This window comes from Pelodiscus sinensis, chromosome 24 (assembly GCF_052426305.1).
Source record: "Pelodiscus sinensis isolate ZL-2025 chromosome 24, ASM5242630v1, whole genome shotgun sequence".
Lineage (NCBI taxonomy): Eukaryota > Metazoa > Chordata > Testudines > Trionychidae > Pelodiscus > Pelodiscus sinensis.
This window is the reverse complement of record NC_143075.1, coordinates 15988093-16006011: the sequence shown is the minus strand read 5'-3', so window position 1 is coordinate 16006011 and position 17919 is coordinate 15988093. Positions and strand designations below refer to the sequence as shown.

At 43.1% G+C, this 17919-nt stretch overlaps 1 protein-coding gene across 2 annotated transcripts in view; it reads left to right on the top strand.

Moving 5' to 3' along the window:
• The window catches only part of FHAD1 (forkhead associated phosphopeptide binding domain 1), a 71229-nt gene extending 55753 nt beyond the window's left edge, over nt 1–15476 (top strand). For both annotated transcript variants that reach the window (XM_089773212.1, XM_089773211.1), the window contains 7 exons: nt 2271–2406; nt 5088–5212; nt 6383–6478; nt 8069–8289; nt 10132–10297; nt 11164–11244; nt 15139–15476. In XM_089773212.1, coding sequence (XP_089629338.1) covers nt 2271–2406; nt 5088–5212; nt 6383–6478; nt 8069–8289; nt 10132–10297; nt 11164–11244; nt 15139–15237 — 924 coding nt within the window. In that variant the 3' untranslated portion in view covers nt 15238–15476. The remainder of the gene's footprint in view (nt 1–2270; nt 2407–5087; nt 5213–6382; nt 6479–8068; nt 8290–10131; nt 10298–11163; nt 11245–15138) is intronic.
• Nucleotides 15477–17919: the final 2443 nt, after the last annotated feature.

The following is a 17919-nucleotide window of genomic DNA, read 5'->3' as shown; positions in this document are numbered from 1 at the left end:
CTTGGGGAAGTCCAGGCCCACTGTGTCCCCAGTCAGATACTCAAAAATTGAGGCACTCAGAATCATTAGCAATTTCTGAAATATTTTGGCCATAGCTGCTCTTATTTCCCCATCTGAAAGCTCAGGCTACCAGTTCTTACATACTGCACCAGCACTTTGTGATGATTACTTGATAATGTTTGTACAGCGTTTTGCAAGTGTGAAGTGTTGAAAGTGCTAAGTGCTGTTATAATTGCCAATTAGATTGTGTAAAGCAGCTTGGAAAAAAGATGCCATACTCTCCCACAGTACATTCCAGTTTGTTCCTGTTAGACCAGGTCTAACATGCAGTATAAGATACTTCTGTGAATAAGGAGAAAATAGTCACTGTTTTCCTGCTTTGTATTGAAGTGCTGTTCGTACTACTGTCAAAACTGCAAACAGATTTCAAGGGGAGGAGGAGGAGGAGAAGAGGGGCTGTGCTCCTGGACCCAGCATGAGCCAAAACCAAGCCGGGCTGCCTGCCAGCCTAGCTCCTCACGCACTTGAAATGCAGAGCCTCAGCAGAAGTAGCTCCTAGACCCATTGCAAGCTAGGACTGAGCCAGGTTACTGGCCAGCCTGCTAAAAAATGTACTTGGAGGGTGGGGAGAAATGCGTGTAGTCTATAGCATTAACCTATAAGCTTTTGCTTATCTGTTAATCGACTACACTTTTACATCCCTACAATAAACACATTAATGTAGTATCTTGAGAAGACAAGAATAAAAATAATTGAAGAGAGCTGTGCCTTAATTTAAACCTCTGTTGAAAGAGGTTGAAAAAGCTGACTTTACAGTCAATTTACATTTTCAGACCAATGCCAGATTAGCTGCCCGGAGGTATGGCGGCTGCCATCTTGGTTGACATACCGGGTGCTGAACCAGAGACAGCTAAAAAGCATGAGCTATAACAATTTGAACTGAAGAGCCAAAGCTTTGCAGCTAGGAGCTGTAACAACTCCTGTCCTTTGTGCAGGCCCACCAACAGCAATTCCGGGCCTCAGAACAGAATAGTTAATGGGGCCCCAAGCATGCACAAGCCATGCCCGTGCGGATGTGGTCCGCCTGACATTTGGGCGGTTCTCTGCCTGCACTGGATGGTGTCCACAAGCTGCCGGCTGTGTTACTGGGTTCGATTCCAGGACAGCCAGGAATAGAACCTGCTAGGGTTGCCAACTATGTAACCCAGAGATCCTTGTCCTGCCCCTTCCCTGAGGCCCCGCCCCTTCTCCAAGGCCCCACCCCACTCAGCTCACCTCTCTCTGTCGCTCGCTCTCACTCACTTTCACCCGGCTAGGGCAGAAGGTTGGGGTGTGGGAGAAGGTGTGGGATGAAAGCGTGGGGAGGGAGTTTGGAGGCAGGAAGGGGTGAGGGAGTTTGGATGTGGGAAAGGGTGTTGGGTTTAGGTTCTGGGCGGGAGTTTGGGTGCAGGAAGGGGTACAGGGTGCAGGATTTGATAGGAAATTTAAGTACAGGGGCTGCAGGGTGTGGGCTCTGAGAGGGAATTGGGGTGCCCAGAGCAAGCTCGGCTGGGGGAGGGGATTGGGGTGTGGGAGGGAGTCAGGGGGTTGGTACTTATTTTGGGTGGTTCCCAAAAGTGACCGGCATACCCCTTGCAGCTCCTATTGGTCACAGTTCCCTTCCAATGGGAGCTGCAGCGTAGGTGCTCAAGTCGGGGGTAGCACTTGAAGAGCCCCCCAGGAGCCATAGGGACTGTGCTGGCTGCTGCTTCCTGGAATCTTTGTCCTGCTGTGCCACCACCAGCGGCGGCTGGGGGGACCAGGGCCCTTTTACATCACTTGGGCCCCTCAGCAATTGTCTTCTTTGTCCCCACACCTCAGTTGGCAGGCCTGCCTTTGTGGATTGATACAGAGGGGGACCTATCATAAACATTCTCCAATGTGTTATGTAGCAGCATTGCTAGCTGACTGCTCCTGTTTTAACTCCTGGTCTCTAAAACCTGCAGAGAGGGCTACGTTTCCCGTACCAACTAGTGTTTGAACCTCAAAACACCTAAGGTGACTAGCACATGACTTCTAGCTGGCGAGATCAGAATCACAAATATTGCAAGTGGGGTAATAGTTTTAAGGAAAGCTGCAGAATTTTAGGGGCAAGCACCTGCTTGTCTGTGTTTATTTTGAACCACGATGACGAGATGGCAGTTATTCAAGAGTTACATGGCGATCGTTTGTGCAGAGCACAGTAATTTGTAACATAATCAAGGATTGTTTGGCTGGGTTTCTGATTTCAGAAGCAGACTTTGGACTTGGCTGACCTAGGAGCTAAATGTAAGGGCCTCAGACACGAGGAGATCATTCAGCGCCAAAAAGACGCACTGACTGAGCTCCGAGAGAGAATCAAGACCCTGGAAAAATCTCAGTCTTTAAGTAAGTCCAGCACCAGGCTGGGAGGGGCAACTTCCTGGGGCCCAGTGAGCTGCCAGCTCCTCTACACAGCACACCCACAGTTCTTCTGTGAGAACATTTCTGAGTAACTGTGTATGTGTTGAATATAATTTAAAGTTATCTGGACCCTTGTACAACAGCGAAAGAAATCAAATATGTGATGGTGGGACTAAATGTTCATAGTATTTCATGATTAAGGGTACGTCTACACTAGCTCCCTAGTTCGAACTAGGGAGGCTAATGTAGGCATTCGAAGTTCCATGAGGAGTAACAGTTAATTCGAACTAAGGACTTAGTTCGAATTCCCGTTTCACTGCCACGTGTAGCCACGGGCAGTTACTTCAGACTAGTGGGATTTCAAAATGGTGACCGGACAGGAACATGCAAATAAAGCCCGGGATATATAAATCCCAGGCTTCATTTGCAACTTCGATTGCCTACATTAGCCTTCCTAGTTCGAACTAGGGGGGCTAATGTAGACATACCCTAAGTCGCCAGTCCCTCCAAGACTTACCCACCTGCTAAACATTAAGCACATGAGTAGTCCTATGCCACAGAATGGGAACACTTAGCTGCTCTGCAAATGTGGGGCCTACACCAGTCCAATGTTTAAAGCTAGGAAAGCCAACTACTCTACACTGCAACCATTGCCCTTGTATGGCCAGCCTCTGCTCTTGTTTTCACCAGTGTAACTCCATAGAGTTCACTGGATTTACACTTCTGTAAAACCAGGTCCATAATCAAATGATAACTGACACACATGGTATATCATTCATGGACACTCAAGTGTATGTAACTAGCTACATAGGACGGAGCTATATTCTGCTCAGAGGTCAGCAAAATTAATCCACAAAAAGGATTCTTTAATCGCTATTCACTGTATTTTAACATTCAGGGTACATCTACACTGCAACACTATTCTGAAATAACTTAGTCCGTGTCTACACAGCTGGCAGTTATTTCGAAATAGTGTCAAAATACTGTCAAGCTGGAGGACTTCTTATTCTGATTCCTTTAACCTTCATTGTACGAGGAATAAAGGAAGTCAGAGGAAGAGTGCTCTATTTGGAAATAAGTGCTGTGTAGACGCTCTCTATTTCGAAATAAGCTGCGCAATTGACGTAGCTCAGTTTGGGCAGATTATTTTGAGTTAAGCCCTGCAGTGTAGATGCACACTTAGACCTGAGCAGAGGTCTGACTAGATATCTAAAGATCATGGGACACAGCTAATCCTGATAGAAGCAGATGCGACTCCACTTAAGTCCGTAGTTCTGCCTGCTTATACCAACACATTTGGCTTTGTGAGCAATGTTAGTACAGTAAGAAGTTCAATGTATTTTTGCTGTAAGGTTCCTTTTCTGTCTTAATTTAGTTTTATTTAAATTGTCCTCTCTATGTCTACATTTGAAGCTAGGCAGTGATTCCCAGCCCGCATTAACATACTCATGCTAGCTGTCATCCAGCTAACATGCCACAAATAGTAGTGTAGCTGTAGTAGCGTGAGCAGCAGCTGCATGTCTAGCCTATGCTGAGTACAAACCTGCCTGAATCCCTTGAGTACATACTTAGCTCAGCTAGCTTGTGCCACTGCTGTTTGTGCTACTCCAGCGACACTCTTATTTGTAGTGCGCTAGCTTGATGAGAGCTAGGGTATGTCTAAACTACAGCCCTCATTCAAAGCAAGGATGTAAATTAGGCAGATCGAAAGTGCAAATGAAGTGGGGATTTAAATATCCCACGCTTCATTTGCATAATCACATCACAGCGATCTTTCGAAAAAGGATATTTTGTAAGTGAAACTGCCATCTAGACGTGGTTCTTTCAGAAAAAAAACCCCTCCTCAGTGAGAAGTACAGGATCTTTCGAAAAAGAGGGGTTTTTTTTCAAAAGAACTGCATCTAGACCAGTGTTTCTTAAACTTTTTAAGACCGAGGAACACCAAACAATTTTTTTTTTAAATGAGGATTTCTTGTTGAGAAGAAAAAAACAAAAGGGTTCGAGGGAAAGTTATTGACCAAAAAAAAGGTCACCTGCCCCTTGAAGGGCCATTTTGAACTCTGTTGTTCTCCACAGCACACTGGTGTGCCACGGCACACAGTTTAAGAAACACCAATTGAGATGGCAGTTTCACTTTAAAAATACCCTTTTTCGAAAGACCGCTGTGAGGCAATTATGCAAATGAGGCGTGGGATATTTAAATCCCCGCTTCATTTGCACTTTCGATCTGCCTAATTTACGTCCGTCTTTTGAAACAGGGATGTAGCTTAGACATATCCCTAGTGTGAGTATGTCTAGCTGGGATCTCACCCCTAGCTCCAAGTGTAGCCTCATTCTCTGTCCAGAATGTAGACATCTTCAGAAAACTACTGAAGATAAATATAATCCCAATAACATTCCGGGCCTAGAATAGTAATTTCCAGTGCAATCCCTACATTTCAAACTTTGAGTACAGCATCTGATTATTAGATTAATTATGGGTTCTCTTTCTGATTTTTATTATAAATACATTGCATGTGTTACCCATTTTGTATTTATATTTTTACAGGAAAATTTTGCTAGAGATTTTGAGAACTATTATTCAAACAGTGTGCTTTTAGTAAGCTCATTACAACTTACATGTGACAATGTAACAACTCTGCGTGGGGGGTTTCTTGTTCCCGTAGCTATGACAGAGAAGGTTCCTGAGTCACTTATAGTGCTAAAGAAAGACCTATCTGAGAAAATAACTCAGAAAATAGGCATAGAAAAGGAACGTGTGCCATCATCAGTGAAAAAAGTGGAGGTCAAGGTAAACAGAATTTTATATATTATATTAATTATGGTTTCATTAGAATACATAGGAACATCATTACAGTGCAATAAAAAAGCTACAGATAAATGTTCCTTTTTGTCTGACTTTTTAGTACAGTCCTTGAAGTCAGCTGTCTTTATAAAAAGTGACTTCCTGTAACTATATCTATATAGAACTTTTCCAGTATCTCTTTCCTTTAACTCAGCATTACTCAGTGAATGTTCAGTTAACACTTTTAGGTGAGATTTTCAAAGCTGCATAGGAGATTTGAACATCCAGTTCTCAATATTTTTTACTTCAGTAGAACAGTGCTGATTTACCCCATCAAATAGATCCCACTGTGGGTCCATCTTACTATCTGCCTTTAAGCAGTGAACCATTCAAAAAGGCAGCAAAATGTGTGGAATTCCCCTGATAGTGTGAATAATTGTAAAAACAAACCAAAAGAAAAAAAAAACAGAGAAGCCAAATGGTGAAACCAAGTGGTGTTTAAGTGGAAGCGAATGCTTTGGTGCTCACGTCATAGATTTTTAAATCATTTTCTATCTTAAAAAATCAATAGTAATATGGACAAGCTCTAGCTAAAGAGAAATGTGTGCTAGCAGGAAAAAATAAAAACAGCTCACATACGTATATCAGCAACGTCCAGCAACCACTGAGCCAGAGGTGGATCCTAATTAAAAGCAGGTAGAAAGCTTCATGTGGAAGGGTTGTCCCTTTGAGGATGGATAAAGAAGAAAGAGGTATGGTTAACCAGCAATTAGGCGTGATTAATATGTTATCTAGTGTAAACAGTTATTTGCCAACAGACCCTTTGTTCAGATTCCATACTGTAATTTGCACAACATAATGGGCCTTATGACAGCCTGAAATGGCACACTTTGATAGTGGCGTAGTGATAGAAATGTAGCTGTGTTAGTCTGGTGTAGCTGAAACAAAAAACAGGACTATGTAGGAAGTGGGTCTGGCCCATGAAAGCTCATCACCTAATAAACCATCTTGTTAGTCTTTAAAGTACTACATAGTCCTGTTTTTTGTTTTGATAGTGGTGGGTATTTTTGCAGCACAGCTTTGGTTTGTTGAGGTTGTTTTCTTTGTTTTCAGTGGGTGGGAGAAAAGGATTTGGTTTAAGAGTAGAGTAATGGATCTCCTTACTGTCTATTTCAGCTTCCGTCCCGTTGTCCCCACACATATTCAAATGTAGCCTTAGAGAAGACAGCAAAGTTGGAAACGTCTGAGGCTTTAGACCTCAGTGAGAAGATGGTAGGTAAATAAAAGACAAGGTACAGTTATTGTCAGGAATTGTATATTGTGAGTGCTTTTAAAATCAGTTTCAGAAATAGTGATCAGTTTCCAGATACTCTGGGACTTGGGTGTATTTCTCAAGAGTGTGAATTCATTATCTGCAGGAATGATGAAACCCGTTAGCTGCCAGGGAAATATACGGTCTGGGCAGCTCCCATTGGCATGTGTTTCTTTTCCCTTCAATTTTAACTTAAATAAAAAAAAAAGTTCCCTTAAAAGACCTTAGATCTTTCAATGTCTCCTTAGCCTGGCATTAAAATAAGGCCCAAATGATTAATGTAGCTAGACTATTCTCCATCTAATGGGCTTCTTCTATCGAGTGATAGCTTACTGTTGTGGTTATGTACTGGAATATGCTTTTCCTTAGAAGAGGAGAGTATATGTAAGAGTGGTGGCTAATAGCAATAAATTGCCTGGGACATGGGGATTTATAAAATGTATTTATATGGGTTGGGAGCAAGCGCAATGCTTAACCTTCTCTAAACACAGACACTATGTAAAGCCAAATACTCAGCCCTTTTCTGAGGTTTGGCAATTTAACAATGTTTAGTTCAGGTCTTCTCTCCAAGCTTAGCTGCTCCTAGGATTCCTCCCTCAGAACTGCTCTGCCTATACCTTAGCTCTATGCGAATAAATGGCTGAGATTCCCAGTCTAACTGACTGGAAGTGGAAGATGGAACCAAAAATCCGTGACAACAACAGGATCAATTCTCATGCTGTATCCCGCTGGAAGGAGCTTTTGCTATATGCCTATATCCTATATATCAGTCTCTAGGCCTTTATACCCTGCCCCTTGTCTGAATGTTTCACCTTTGTCAGAGACTTTGCAGTCTTTCCACTTCAAAAAGAGGTTGAGTGACACCTCTCCACTTACGTGCCCACAGTTCGGGTCTGAGAATGTTTCTACCTGACCCTGCAGCCCCAGTAATGGGTTTGTGAGCCTCTGCTAAGAGCCACTGCCCTAGGACACGGTCAATACGCTGATTCATCTTGTTTCTATTTATACCCAATTACTGCGTGTTGTTTATCTCCTCTTTTTAAAATGTGCTGATCATCATCGAAGCACTGTAAATAAAATCTCCCTATTTTAAACCCAGAAAGGACATTTCATCCTGGTTTCTACTTCCTGGAAACAACACTACATCCGAACTCCAAGGTTTCTAGTCCTTGAGTCTCTGCTACGCCGGCAGTAAGACAATTCAGGAAATAGTGGCTTTAGAATCATTGGATACTGATCCAGTTGTGAGCTTAACTGCTTCACTGTCAGATTAATTTATCTAATGTGAATAATGTTTAACATTGTGAATGAATGTACATATTTGGTATATTATTGTTCTGCTAGATTCCGTAGGAACACACAAAGAGACCAAGGGGGAAATAATTTAAATTTAAATTAAAATGAAGAGGCTTTCACACCATCATTTATGTGATACCTTTTAATCCTTTATACTGAAGCAGAATGAAAGCAGATGGGTTGAGCGGTGTGATATTTTTTTAATTAGGAGTCAGCACACCTAGTAAATAATTCACACTCTCCTCTTCCTGCAGTATCACAACTTAATTCATGCTCTTGGAAAACTGATGAATGTGAGGGAGCTGACAAGAGTTCAGTCTGTTAAGCATCTTTCGCAGGATGAGAGAGAAAAAGTAGGAATGCAACGACAGAAGGACCTTGATCTGCTGTATGATAAGATCTGTAAACTCAAGAGTCGGCTAGAAAGGAAAGAAGAATTATTGAAAGCGTATGAGTCAGACTTTGGACAACTCAGGTAGAGAAAACACACACACTGTTTACTAAGAGTCAGAATGGTGGATACAGCTGTTTTAGCAAAAAGACCCAAAACGATGACACAAATTTGTGAGAAATGTAGTGAAAGGAGCACATTTACAATTACAGTTTTAATGTTTGTGTTTCTATAAAAACATTCACTAAGCTATTACATGGAAATAAAGCTGGTGTAAGCTAGGAAATGCCCGCTTTCAACTTGATAGTGCTCTAAAATGGTATCTCTAAATGGTATCTTCAAAGGCCACATCAAGCTGACCAACAAAATAAATGAAAAATTCTATGTATAAACTAACCATACAGGATTGCGCAATGTCTATTATCATATTAAATACCTGTATGTTATTAGGATTGTCCATTACAAGCTATATATATGGAAACTGTATGCTCAGTTTTTAAAAATGGATATCTTAATAGGACATACAAATTCTGAGCCCCTGTCAGAACTTAGACATTCATTGTAAGCATCCCAGTGCCCATTTGAATTCCAAGTTTAGAGCTGCTCATGTAACTACTTGCCAAAGAAACTGAACTTTGAAAATAGGATCCTACAAATGAAAGTGATGTCTAAGGATTTGCAGTATGAGCTGAGAGACTTCTGCTGCTGCTTCTAGGCCACCATTATTCTGGTCTGTTTTTCCTGTTTGAGGTATATTATTAGTAACAGATATACCAGGAAACATTATTTAGCTTTTAATTATTTAGATGATTCTTTGGAGAATCCATGGCAGTATTGTTCTGTTTAATCATATGTATCACATGTGCTGTTCATCTTGCCCAAGAAAAATGTCCAAACAATTTGGGAAATGAAGCCAAAAATACTGTAGTGTTGGATGAGACTCATTGGAATCACTGGTTTAAAATTCCACCCTGAAATTGAAGGGAAGGTTGAATTTATTTTCCTGCCTATGAAGAAATTCCCATTATAAATGCAAGGAAACATTTTTAAAAAAATAACCATGTAACCATTCAAATTCTTAGTAGTTACACATACTGCAGGCTCTGCAGTATAAAGTTTATGCTGCTGAGTCCCAGCACTGCCAGCTCCCTGGGAGCGGGGCTGGCAGTCGGAGCCGTTGTGTACCGGGAGCCGACTACAGCTGCTGGCCCCACTCCCGGGGGCTGGCTGCTGTTCCGCACTTATACTGCAGACCCTGCAGTGCGTATAACCGCTAGGATTTTTAACAGTTACACGGTTACTTTTTTATGCTTTTTAAAGGATTTTTAAACTTTGAAATCTACAAAATTTCCTGAGATGTGCAGGTATTTTCAACATAATTCTGAAGGAAGGAACTCCAGTTAGCCCCTACTGAGTCTTCGCCTAGTGTTCACAAGTGTACACCCCAAATGCTTTGAATGTGCTATCCTTTCACGCCTGTACTTTGCAGGAAAACATCTCAATATTCCCAGCAAACACACTCAGTAGGTTATCTGTGGGATGATGTTACCCCCTTGCTTGAGGATATGAAAAAGCATTTTTGTTTCAATAAGAAAACCAATGAATAGATTCCCTATCCTTAGCCACTTCTTTCAGCAGAGACGTCCACCCTGAAGAAAGCGGTTTATCATGGATTAAGCATACTTTTTTGTTGGATGTCCTTGTTAAAATATTTTCAGCATTTCACAGGAAAAAACAAAGGGGCTGCTTCTCATTTGTACAAAGGCCTTTTCCATGCCTCTGGTAGTGTAAAGGAGTCTTAAAGTGGATGAAAATGTAATTTATCCTCTCTCTTTAAGGCCCCTTACACTTCCCGAGATGTATCAAGGAGCTGTTGTGCAAATGAGAATAAAGCCTGAAGAACTTTCCCTCTTCTGTTTTGTACAGGGCGAATAAGCTGGCTTTGCAAACGTATCAGGCTGAGATGACTAAACTGGAAGATGAAGTCTATAGAGAAGCAGAAGAGAATGCTCTGCTGAAAGAGGCTCTAGAGAGGACACAGTCCCAGCTGAATCAGGAGAAAAGGTTGAACAGAGCCATTAAATTGCAAAAGGTAATGATCAAGGAACAAAAGTCATGACAGGGTTTCCATGAACCTGGTAACTAACCATCCTCTTCTCCCACTGTGTGTGGGACAGTAACCTAAATGTTTGGCAGGCTGACTTTGGATAGGTGCTGCTTGGAAACAGCATCAGTAAGGCAGACACAGATGAAAGAGGAGAGTGCTCACTGCAGAGTCTGAGACCCCACGCTGCAATCCAATGCCAGGGAACAAGATGCTGCAAGTTTTGTCTTGGGGTGTGGAGGTGGGAGGGAGCTAATCACAAACAGCAAGTAGGAAGGGCCCCTGTGTGTCTTTTTATGGCATAAGAATGGCCATACTGGGTCAAATCAATGGTCTATCTAGCTCTGTATCCTGTCTTCCGACAATGGCCAATGCCAGGTGCCCCAGGTGCCTATCACCTTAGTGTGTATCCAAGAATAGAACTAGCTGTCAAAAATAGTAATGTACTTTCTATTTTTCCCTTGATTTCTCTAATCCATTTGTGTAGTATAATGAGCTTGGAGCTCTATAGCTCTAAAAGGGCTAAGTGGTTGTATCCAGACCTTCATGTTTAGTTGATGCGTTGGGTCTTCATCCAAATGTCCCTTAGAAGGGTGAAGTGCATGTGGGGTACAAGCAAAGACAATTCACATTTGAAGGAAATATTAAGATGAAACTATAACTGTCAGCAGTTAGCTGCTTTTTTCATTGCAGCTTGATGTTGGCTATGGGGTATGTGAGTAACTAAGTCCACTTTGCCAGTTTTATCAAACTGGGAGTCATATTTAGTTCTGATGTGTCTCAGCTATATTTTCGATAGGATGTCCAAGGCAAGATTTGCAGTAGGATGTTATTTTACTGGTATTTCCACCCAGAGCCATTTAGAGGAACTGGAGAAGAGAAGTGAAAAGTTGTCATCGTGTTGCGTCTGTTCACAAAAAGACAGAGCCAGGAAGGTATGAATATGTCTGAACATTTGCTCATAGTAGCAAGATCAGTATAATCATTTTGCCTGACTTATAAAGTATGGACTTTAGTCCATCTAATAATTCATTTCTGTGTTATAACACCCGTGAATGAAAAGACTGAACTGGCCCAGCAATATCAATGGAGAACTGTGAATAAGGCAATAGTAACATTAATGACAGTGATACAAAGAACTCAAAGTAGAAACCCTATTATACAGACTGGAAAACTGAGGCACAGAGAGGTTAACTCATTCCAGATCATCTAGCCAGCCTGAAGCAGGAACAGACTGTCTCTCCTGATTTCCAGTCCCTCGTTCCAACCAACAGACTATAGCGAAGTAGGGGAAAGCCAATGCTGTGACAGCAGGAGGGAAGCAGAAATGAATTGTGCCGGGGAGAAAATGCACACAGCAGGAGCCTGGGGGGAAACTGGGAGAGGCTGCCAAAGAATGGGGGAGCATGTATTGAATCACCTTAATTAACCTATGCTCTGACTCATACATTCTGTGCTTAATTAACCCATTGACTATAACTCTCCTTTTATAGAACCTGGATAAAGATTTCAAAAGTGCTTGTGTCCCACTAATAGCCAAATGAGATTTATTTTGCTTAGGCCCTTTAAAAAAAATCGCATCCTCCACTTCTGTAGGAGACATTCTTGAATCATGATCTACCTTCTCTGAGGCCGAGGGGGTTCATTTGTAAATCACACTCCATTTACGGAATCTAGAGGTCCCCATATCTCTACTTGAAACAGAATTGTGAAACATCTGCTGTGTTCTTATGAAAATACCTTGTCTAGAGGGGTTCGATGATCTTTCTGTTGTGGATGTGGCCACACCATTTGCTTTAAGCATCTATAAACATAAGCAGTGTTCCCTGTAAGCTGAACACCTGGGCGGCCACTTAGGAGAGGGTCAAATGCCACCCCGCTGATTAGCAGTGTGCCCAGATTGCCCACAGCCAGCAGCATATGTTTCTGTTGGCAGTGCACATTTGCACATGCCTTGGTGCACATAACAAAATGTGTTCTGCACATGGATGGAAAAAATTGAGCAAACATTGAACATAAGGTATTATATTTTACTTTTTGTCAGGTAGGAAATATTATGATGTTGATATACCCTAGAGGGGAATCACTCTGATAAGTGGTGCTTTAGAACTTTTATTATATTTGTAATTTGTTTTAAAGATCCATCTCCTGGAGTCATTTGATTACCTGAGATTTTCAGCATTCATTTTTATTAAAAAAAAAAAAAAAAATCTCTGGCCCTCATAGTGACAGAGAAAAGCCTTAAAACATGATCCCCAAAGGCTCAAAATTTCGAAGGCCAAAGAATAAAAAGAACCGAAAGTGTATTATCTTTTCAGTTCTCATGATTTCTTTAAGACAATGGCCTCAGTATAGGAGCCTGACTCATGATTTTTGAATGCTTGGGATTGGCAGGCCTCAGAATTTGTCGTCACAGACTGCACCCTCACAATCACCCTCCTTTCACTGTGGGACACTGGTTTTAGTTCGCCTAGGGCAAGGATATATGGAGGGTATCTCAAGGCAGGGCTATGAACCAGTAACTGGTAATCTTCTTTACTGATCTACACCCACCTTCTCTCCACAGCTCACTGAAATCGTTAACATTTCCTAGGCAGTCCATGCGGATGGAACAAGATAATTTCTTTGTGATTTGTTGATTATTGTTTAGTTACTATACAGCTCCATGTAAGCTTGTGGTGTTGCACAAATAATATCTAGCAGTCTCCTGTGGGGGGAGGAAAAGAAGCTAGTACATTTTATCTGTACTAACAAGCAGATGTTTCAAAAAGTAGGATCCAGCACCACATTCCCTAGATCAGATAGTAAGGATTATAAAGGGTAAGTCACGCATAACAAATCTGATTAACTTCCTTGAGGAAATGAGAATGAGAGCTGACAGGAGAGAGGCAGCAGACGTCAGCTACTAGGAGTTCAAGAGGGTTTAAACGCCGTACCACCAAGGGAGAGAAGTACTGGGCATAAGATTAGTAATTACAGCATTAATGATGAAAAATGGCACAGTGACACTGGTTAGAGGAGAGGTGATGAGTGATGCAGGGATTGTCCTAACCTCCTAATCACACTCCTGAGAAAAGAACTTGCAGTTGGGTGTACTGATTTTCAGACCAATTGCACCTGGAAGGAAAACCAGGACCTAAATGAGCAGAGCTTATTCAGGAGAGAGAGAAGAGAGTGAAGAAGCAGGGAAAGGGATTCCAACTGATAGTCACGTGCAGTGTGTTCACGAAAAGGAAGTGGTGACAATAGTGAAGAAAATATTTCTAAAATACTTCACCTCCCTCTCTCCTACTTCCTTTGGCTCTGTACAATCACCTGGATCATCTTATAAAGTCGTGCCCCAGTATCCAGGCCGTTCAGACTGCAGTCTAGTTGGCATTTGAGGAGGTCACCAAAGACAAGTTAGCAGCATGCAGTGGGACTGGCATTCTCCTACAGTCTCAGCACTGCAATAAACAGGAGTATAGGTCATCGAGATTAAAGTGCAATGGCAGAGCTGTGTGGGGCTGCTCATGGCGTGTCAAAGGACAGAAGATAATTGTCCCCTCTCTGATGAGGCGTGGGAATGCTGTGTCCAATTCAGGGCACCACACTTGAGGAAAGATGTGGACAAATCAGGAGAGAGCCCAGAGGAGAGCAACAAAAATGATAAATGATGTAGAAAACCCAACCTTTGCAGAACGATTAAAGTGGTCAAGTTTAGTCCTGAGAAAAGAAGACTGAGGAGGAACCTGATAACAAGCTTTGACTCTATTAAGGGCTGTTGTGAAACAGATGGTGATCAGTTGTTCTTCGTGTCCAGTGAAAGCAGGACAAGAAGTAATGGGCTTAATCTGCAGCCAGGATGGCTAAATTAGATATTAGGGCCAAACTTTATAACTGTCAGAGTAGTTAAGCTCTGGAATAGGCTTCCAAGAGAAGTTGTGGAGTCCTCATGATTGGAGGTTTTTAAGATCAGGTTGGACAAACACCTGTCAGGGATGGTCTAGCACAGTGTTTCGTAACGTGTTCTGTGAAATCACTTTCAGAAACACATTAACTAGCTGCCCCAATTTATTTATTCACTGGCTCCATGGCCACGGAGCCTCGCGGCTCCCATTGGCTCCGTTTCGTCCTTTGCAGCCAAAGGGAGCCGCGGGAAGCGGCGTGGGCTGGGCCACCGCTCCCCACGACTCCCCTTGACTGCAAAGGACGAACTGGAGCCAATGGAAGCCATGAGGCTCCTTGGCTGCAGTGCCAGTAAATAAACAAACCGGGGCAGCTAGTTAATGTGTTTCTGAAAGTGATTTCACAGAACACGTTACGAAACACTGGTCTAGCAGGTTTACAACGCAGGGGCTGGAGTCTGGACTTGATAACTTCTTGAAGTCCCTTTCAGCCCAGCATTTCTTTGCTAGTGTGGTTTAACCCAGCTCTCTCGATAGCTCATTGTTCCAAGGATTAAAATGAATTGTTAAAAATGGCGCTTAAAGTTTGGTTCTGAGAGTCATAGTTTGGCATTGTAAGCAGTTTTCTTAAGTGTTGGATACGCAGCAGCTTCCATACGCTAAACTGGGGCGTGTCTCATCCAGGCTGGCCATCTGTGAGCCGCACCAACGCGGTGCAGGCATTGTGTACATTTGCACCACTGCACCTGCTTTTACTGCTGCCTGGTACACGCTAGCAGTCTATACTAGCAAGTTTACCGGTTGGTTTAAAGCTGCATTGATTGCATAAGACTGATGTGATGAACACTTATGAGCATGAGAAAGACAGGAAAGTTCAGGCTCACATTGTACTCCACAATGTTGTCCCATCTAAGAACCATTTTTAATCTTTCTGTCTCACAGCCTGGACCCAAAACGAAATCATTCCCCGAAAAACTGAAGACAACAGACCATGTGATAGAAACATGTAAGAGGAGAACACTCAGTAACACCACCCCATAGGCATTTCGCCTGCAAAATCCTGTGCTAGGAATTTGCCAACTACTGTTTGGGTTAGACCTGTTATTGTATTGTTCTGCTGAGAACCCATTTAGCCCTTTGTAAATACATGAAATGCTGCAGTATGTATTAAATTACATAGGATTTCTTTTTCTTAAATTTGTTGCATTATGTACTGTATTGTATTTTTGCCATTATCAGAAGTGTACAGAAAATGGTCATTTTAATACAAACTGATATATAAATTCAGACGTGTGTATTTTTCATTTTATAAATAGCCCTTTTAAATAATCTCAAACTCCTAAACCAGGGGTCTCAACTCAATTGATTTTAGAGCTAATGCCAGTCCCCAAATCCTCATAGCAGGCCAACGGGCACCCTCTCATACAGAGTCTGAAGAGGAGTGTCTCCACAATTCCCCTCCCCCCCCACTGACCCCTGCACTACCCCGGCATGCATTCTCCAGCCCCACCTGCTGCCCTGGGCGATTAAAATCTCCCCCCCCCCCCCCCCCGCTCTCAAGGAGCCTCCACCATCACTATTGATAGTGCAGCAGGGCTAGAGCTTCTAGCTGCTAGCTATGAACCACTACCAGCACATCCCTGTGGCCCATGGGAGGTATGTGCAGATCCATCCTGTCCATAGGACAGTTCAGTCCCCCAGGCACCATGTTTATGGATGGGATGGTCATCCATACTCATATTAGGCTACAGGTTAGATGCTCCGCCACCATTTCCCAATCCAGCCCACAAGGGGGCTGTCTGCTTCCCATCACTGCAAAGAAGCAGAGCGACCAGCCACGGAGTAAAACCCACCAACCCCTGCACCAGAGACTGAAGCCAATGAGGTCAACATGGAGCAGCAGCAGAGCACAGCAGAGGCTGCTGCATCGCTCTGCTTCCCCTCAGCTCCTGCCGCCGTCACCCCCCCACCAGGCCCACCCCAGTAATCCCTGAGGTCACATCCCTCAGGGGAGGAGGCCTGAGGGAAGAAGGGATGTGATGGGGGGGAAGAGGGTGTAGCAGGGGTGAGAATTGGAGGAAGGGTCCAGATCATTCCCAGTCCCCCTCCCAGGACTGCAGGGACTCACATGCCACCAGCAGTGTGCAGGCTGGATTGTGGATCTGCGCAGGCCACTGATGGCCTCCAGGCCGTGTGTTTGAGACCCTTGTCCTAAGGTCTGTTTAGGTTACATTTTGTTACGCTGTTGTCACTCACCTGGGTCCTGACACAACCCTAAATCCCAGTAGATCTATAGTTGGGTTCCAGCATGAAGGATGTAAAGGAAACTGAACCACCAGGTTCTGGCTGCTAAATTGCAGCATTGCATAAATGTGACGGCACAGAACTGTTTTGGGTGTGTTGTGCATGTAACTGAGTGGCTGAGTATATGTAATTACAGCCAAATAAAAGAACCCTGTTAATTAGGGATGTGAATAGTTAACCGGTGAACCGATATGCCTAACCCTTAACAGGTGAGACTTACCCATTCTGGTTAACCGGTGGGGAATGGAGCAACTCCCTGCCCGCCGTGGGCAGAGACGCTGCACTGGTTGGAGCAGCCCCTGTCTGCAGCGAGCCTGGCCTGGTTTGTGTTCCCCCTCTGCCCCTACCCCTGGAGCAGTAGGTGTGCTGCAGGCAGACGTACTCCAACCAGCTGGAGCAACCTCTGTCTATAAAGGAGGAGCCACTCCAGCCTGGCCGTGGGGAGGGAACCAGCCCACCTGGGCTGGAGCAGGCCCCCTGCCCAACCTATTTTAATTGGTTAACTGGTTAAACATTACATTTAACCAGTTAACCAGTTAAATGGGATTTTACATCCCTACTGTTCATTGACTCCAGTGAAGACAGAACAGCAAGGGCTCAGCTGTCTGTTACTCCGATCAGATGTATTATTACTATAGCATTTTTGGAAATTAAAGGCTATTTTCCTTTGCACAATCTTGCTAAGCAGTGAGGCAAACGTTCGCCTATTCACTGCTGGGGCTCTGCCATAAGCAAGTGGTTCTGGTACACACTGTACCATAATCATTTTCCCTTTATTGTATTCTGAACAGCTTGCATAAACCCTTTCCGCAATGGGTAATCTGGAGTCTAGGTTGTATAGATAAAATCTTGCTATATTGCAAATGGTCTACATTGGGCATTAGCAAACTGGCTCATTAATGCTAAAGTGTGCCATGTGTGGACATGCTGTTTGAGTCTCACTGCTAATGCTATGTCTGGGACAATAGTGAGTAGCCAGTAGCTCTTTTCTAATGCAGACCTTTTGGTTTAGTTCCTAACACACGAAGTCAAGTCTGTCTCTCTTTATGACTTGGCCTATTTTTCTTTGATAATATGCAATGTGCTTCCATCGGTACAATGTCCTGAGTTTATTTTGGGATGATACATGACCTCGTGTGCCCATTTTATTTTAACGTTTTGCTATGACTCTGTCCATCTGTTCTGTTTGAACCTTTGCAGCAGTTCTTTCTTGAGGGTTTTTTGGCATCGTTATTTTGCAGTCCTCATATATTGCCCTTCCTCTTGCCCTATAACATTAGCTAATTTCTATAGCTGTAGTACCCTTGAATAATCTGGTTTTGGCTTTGGCTATTGCTTCAGTATTGTCTCAAGGATTTGAAAACTCTCATCTGTCTCTTGCTTGCAATACATACAATTTTCTGGTCAGTCACTAGTAAG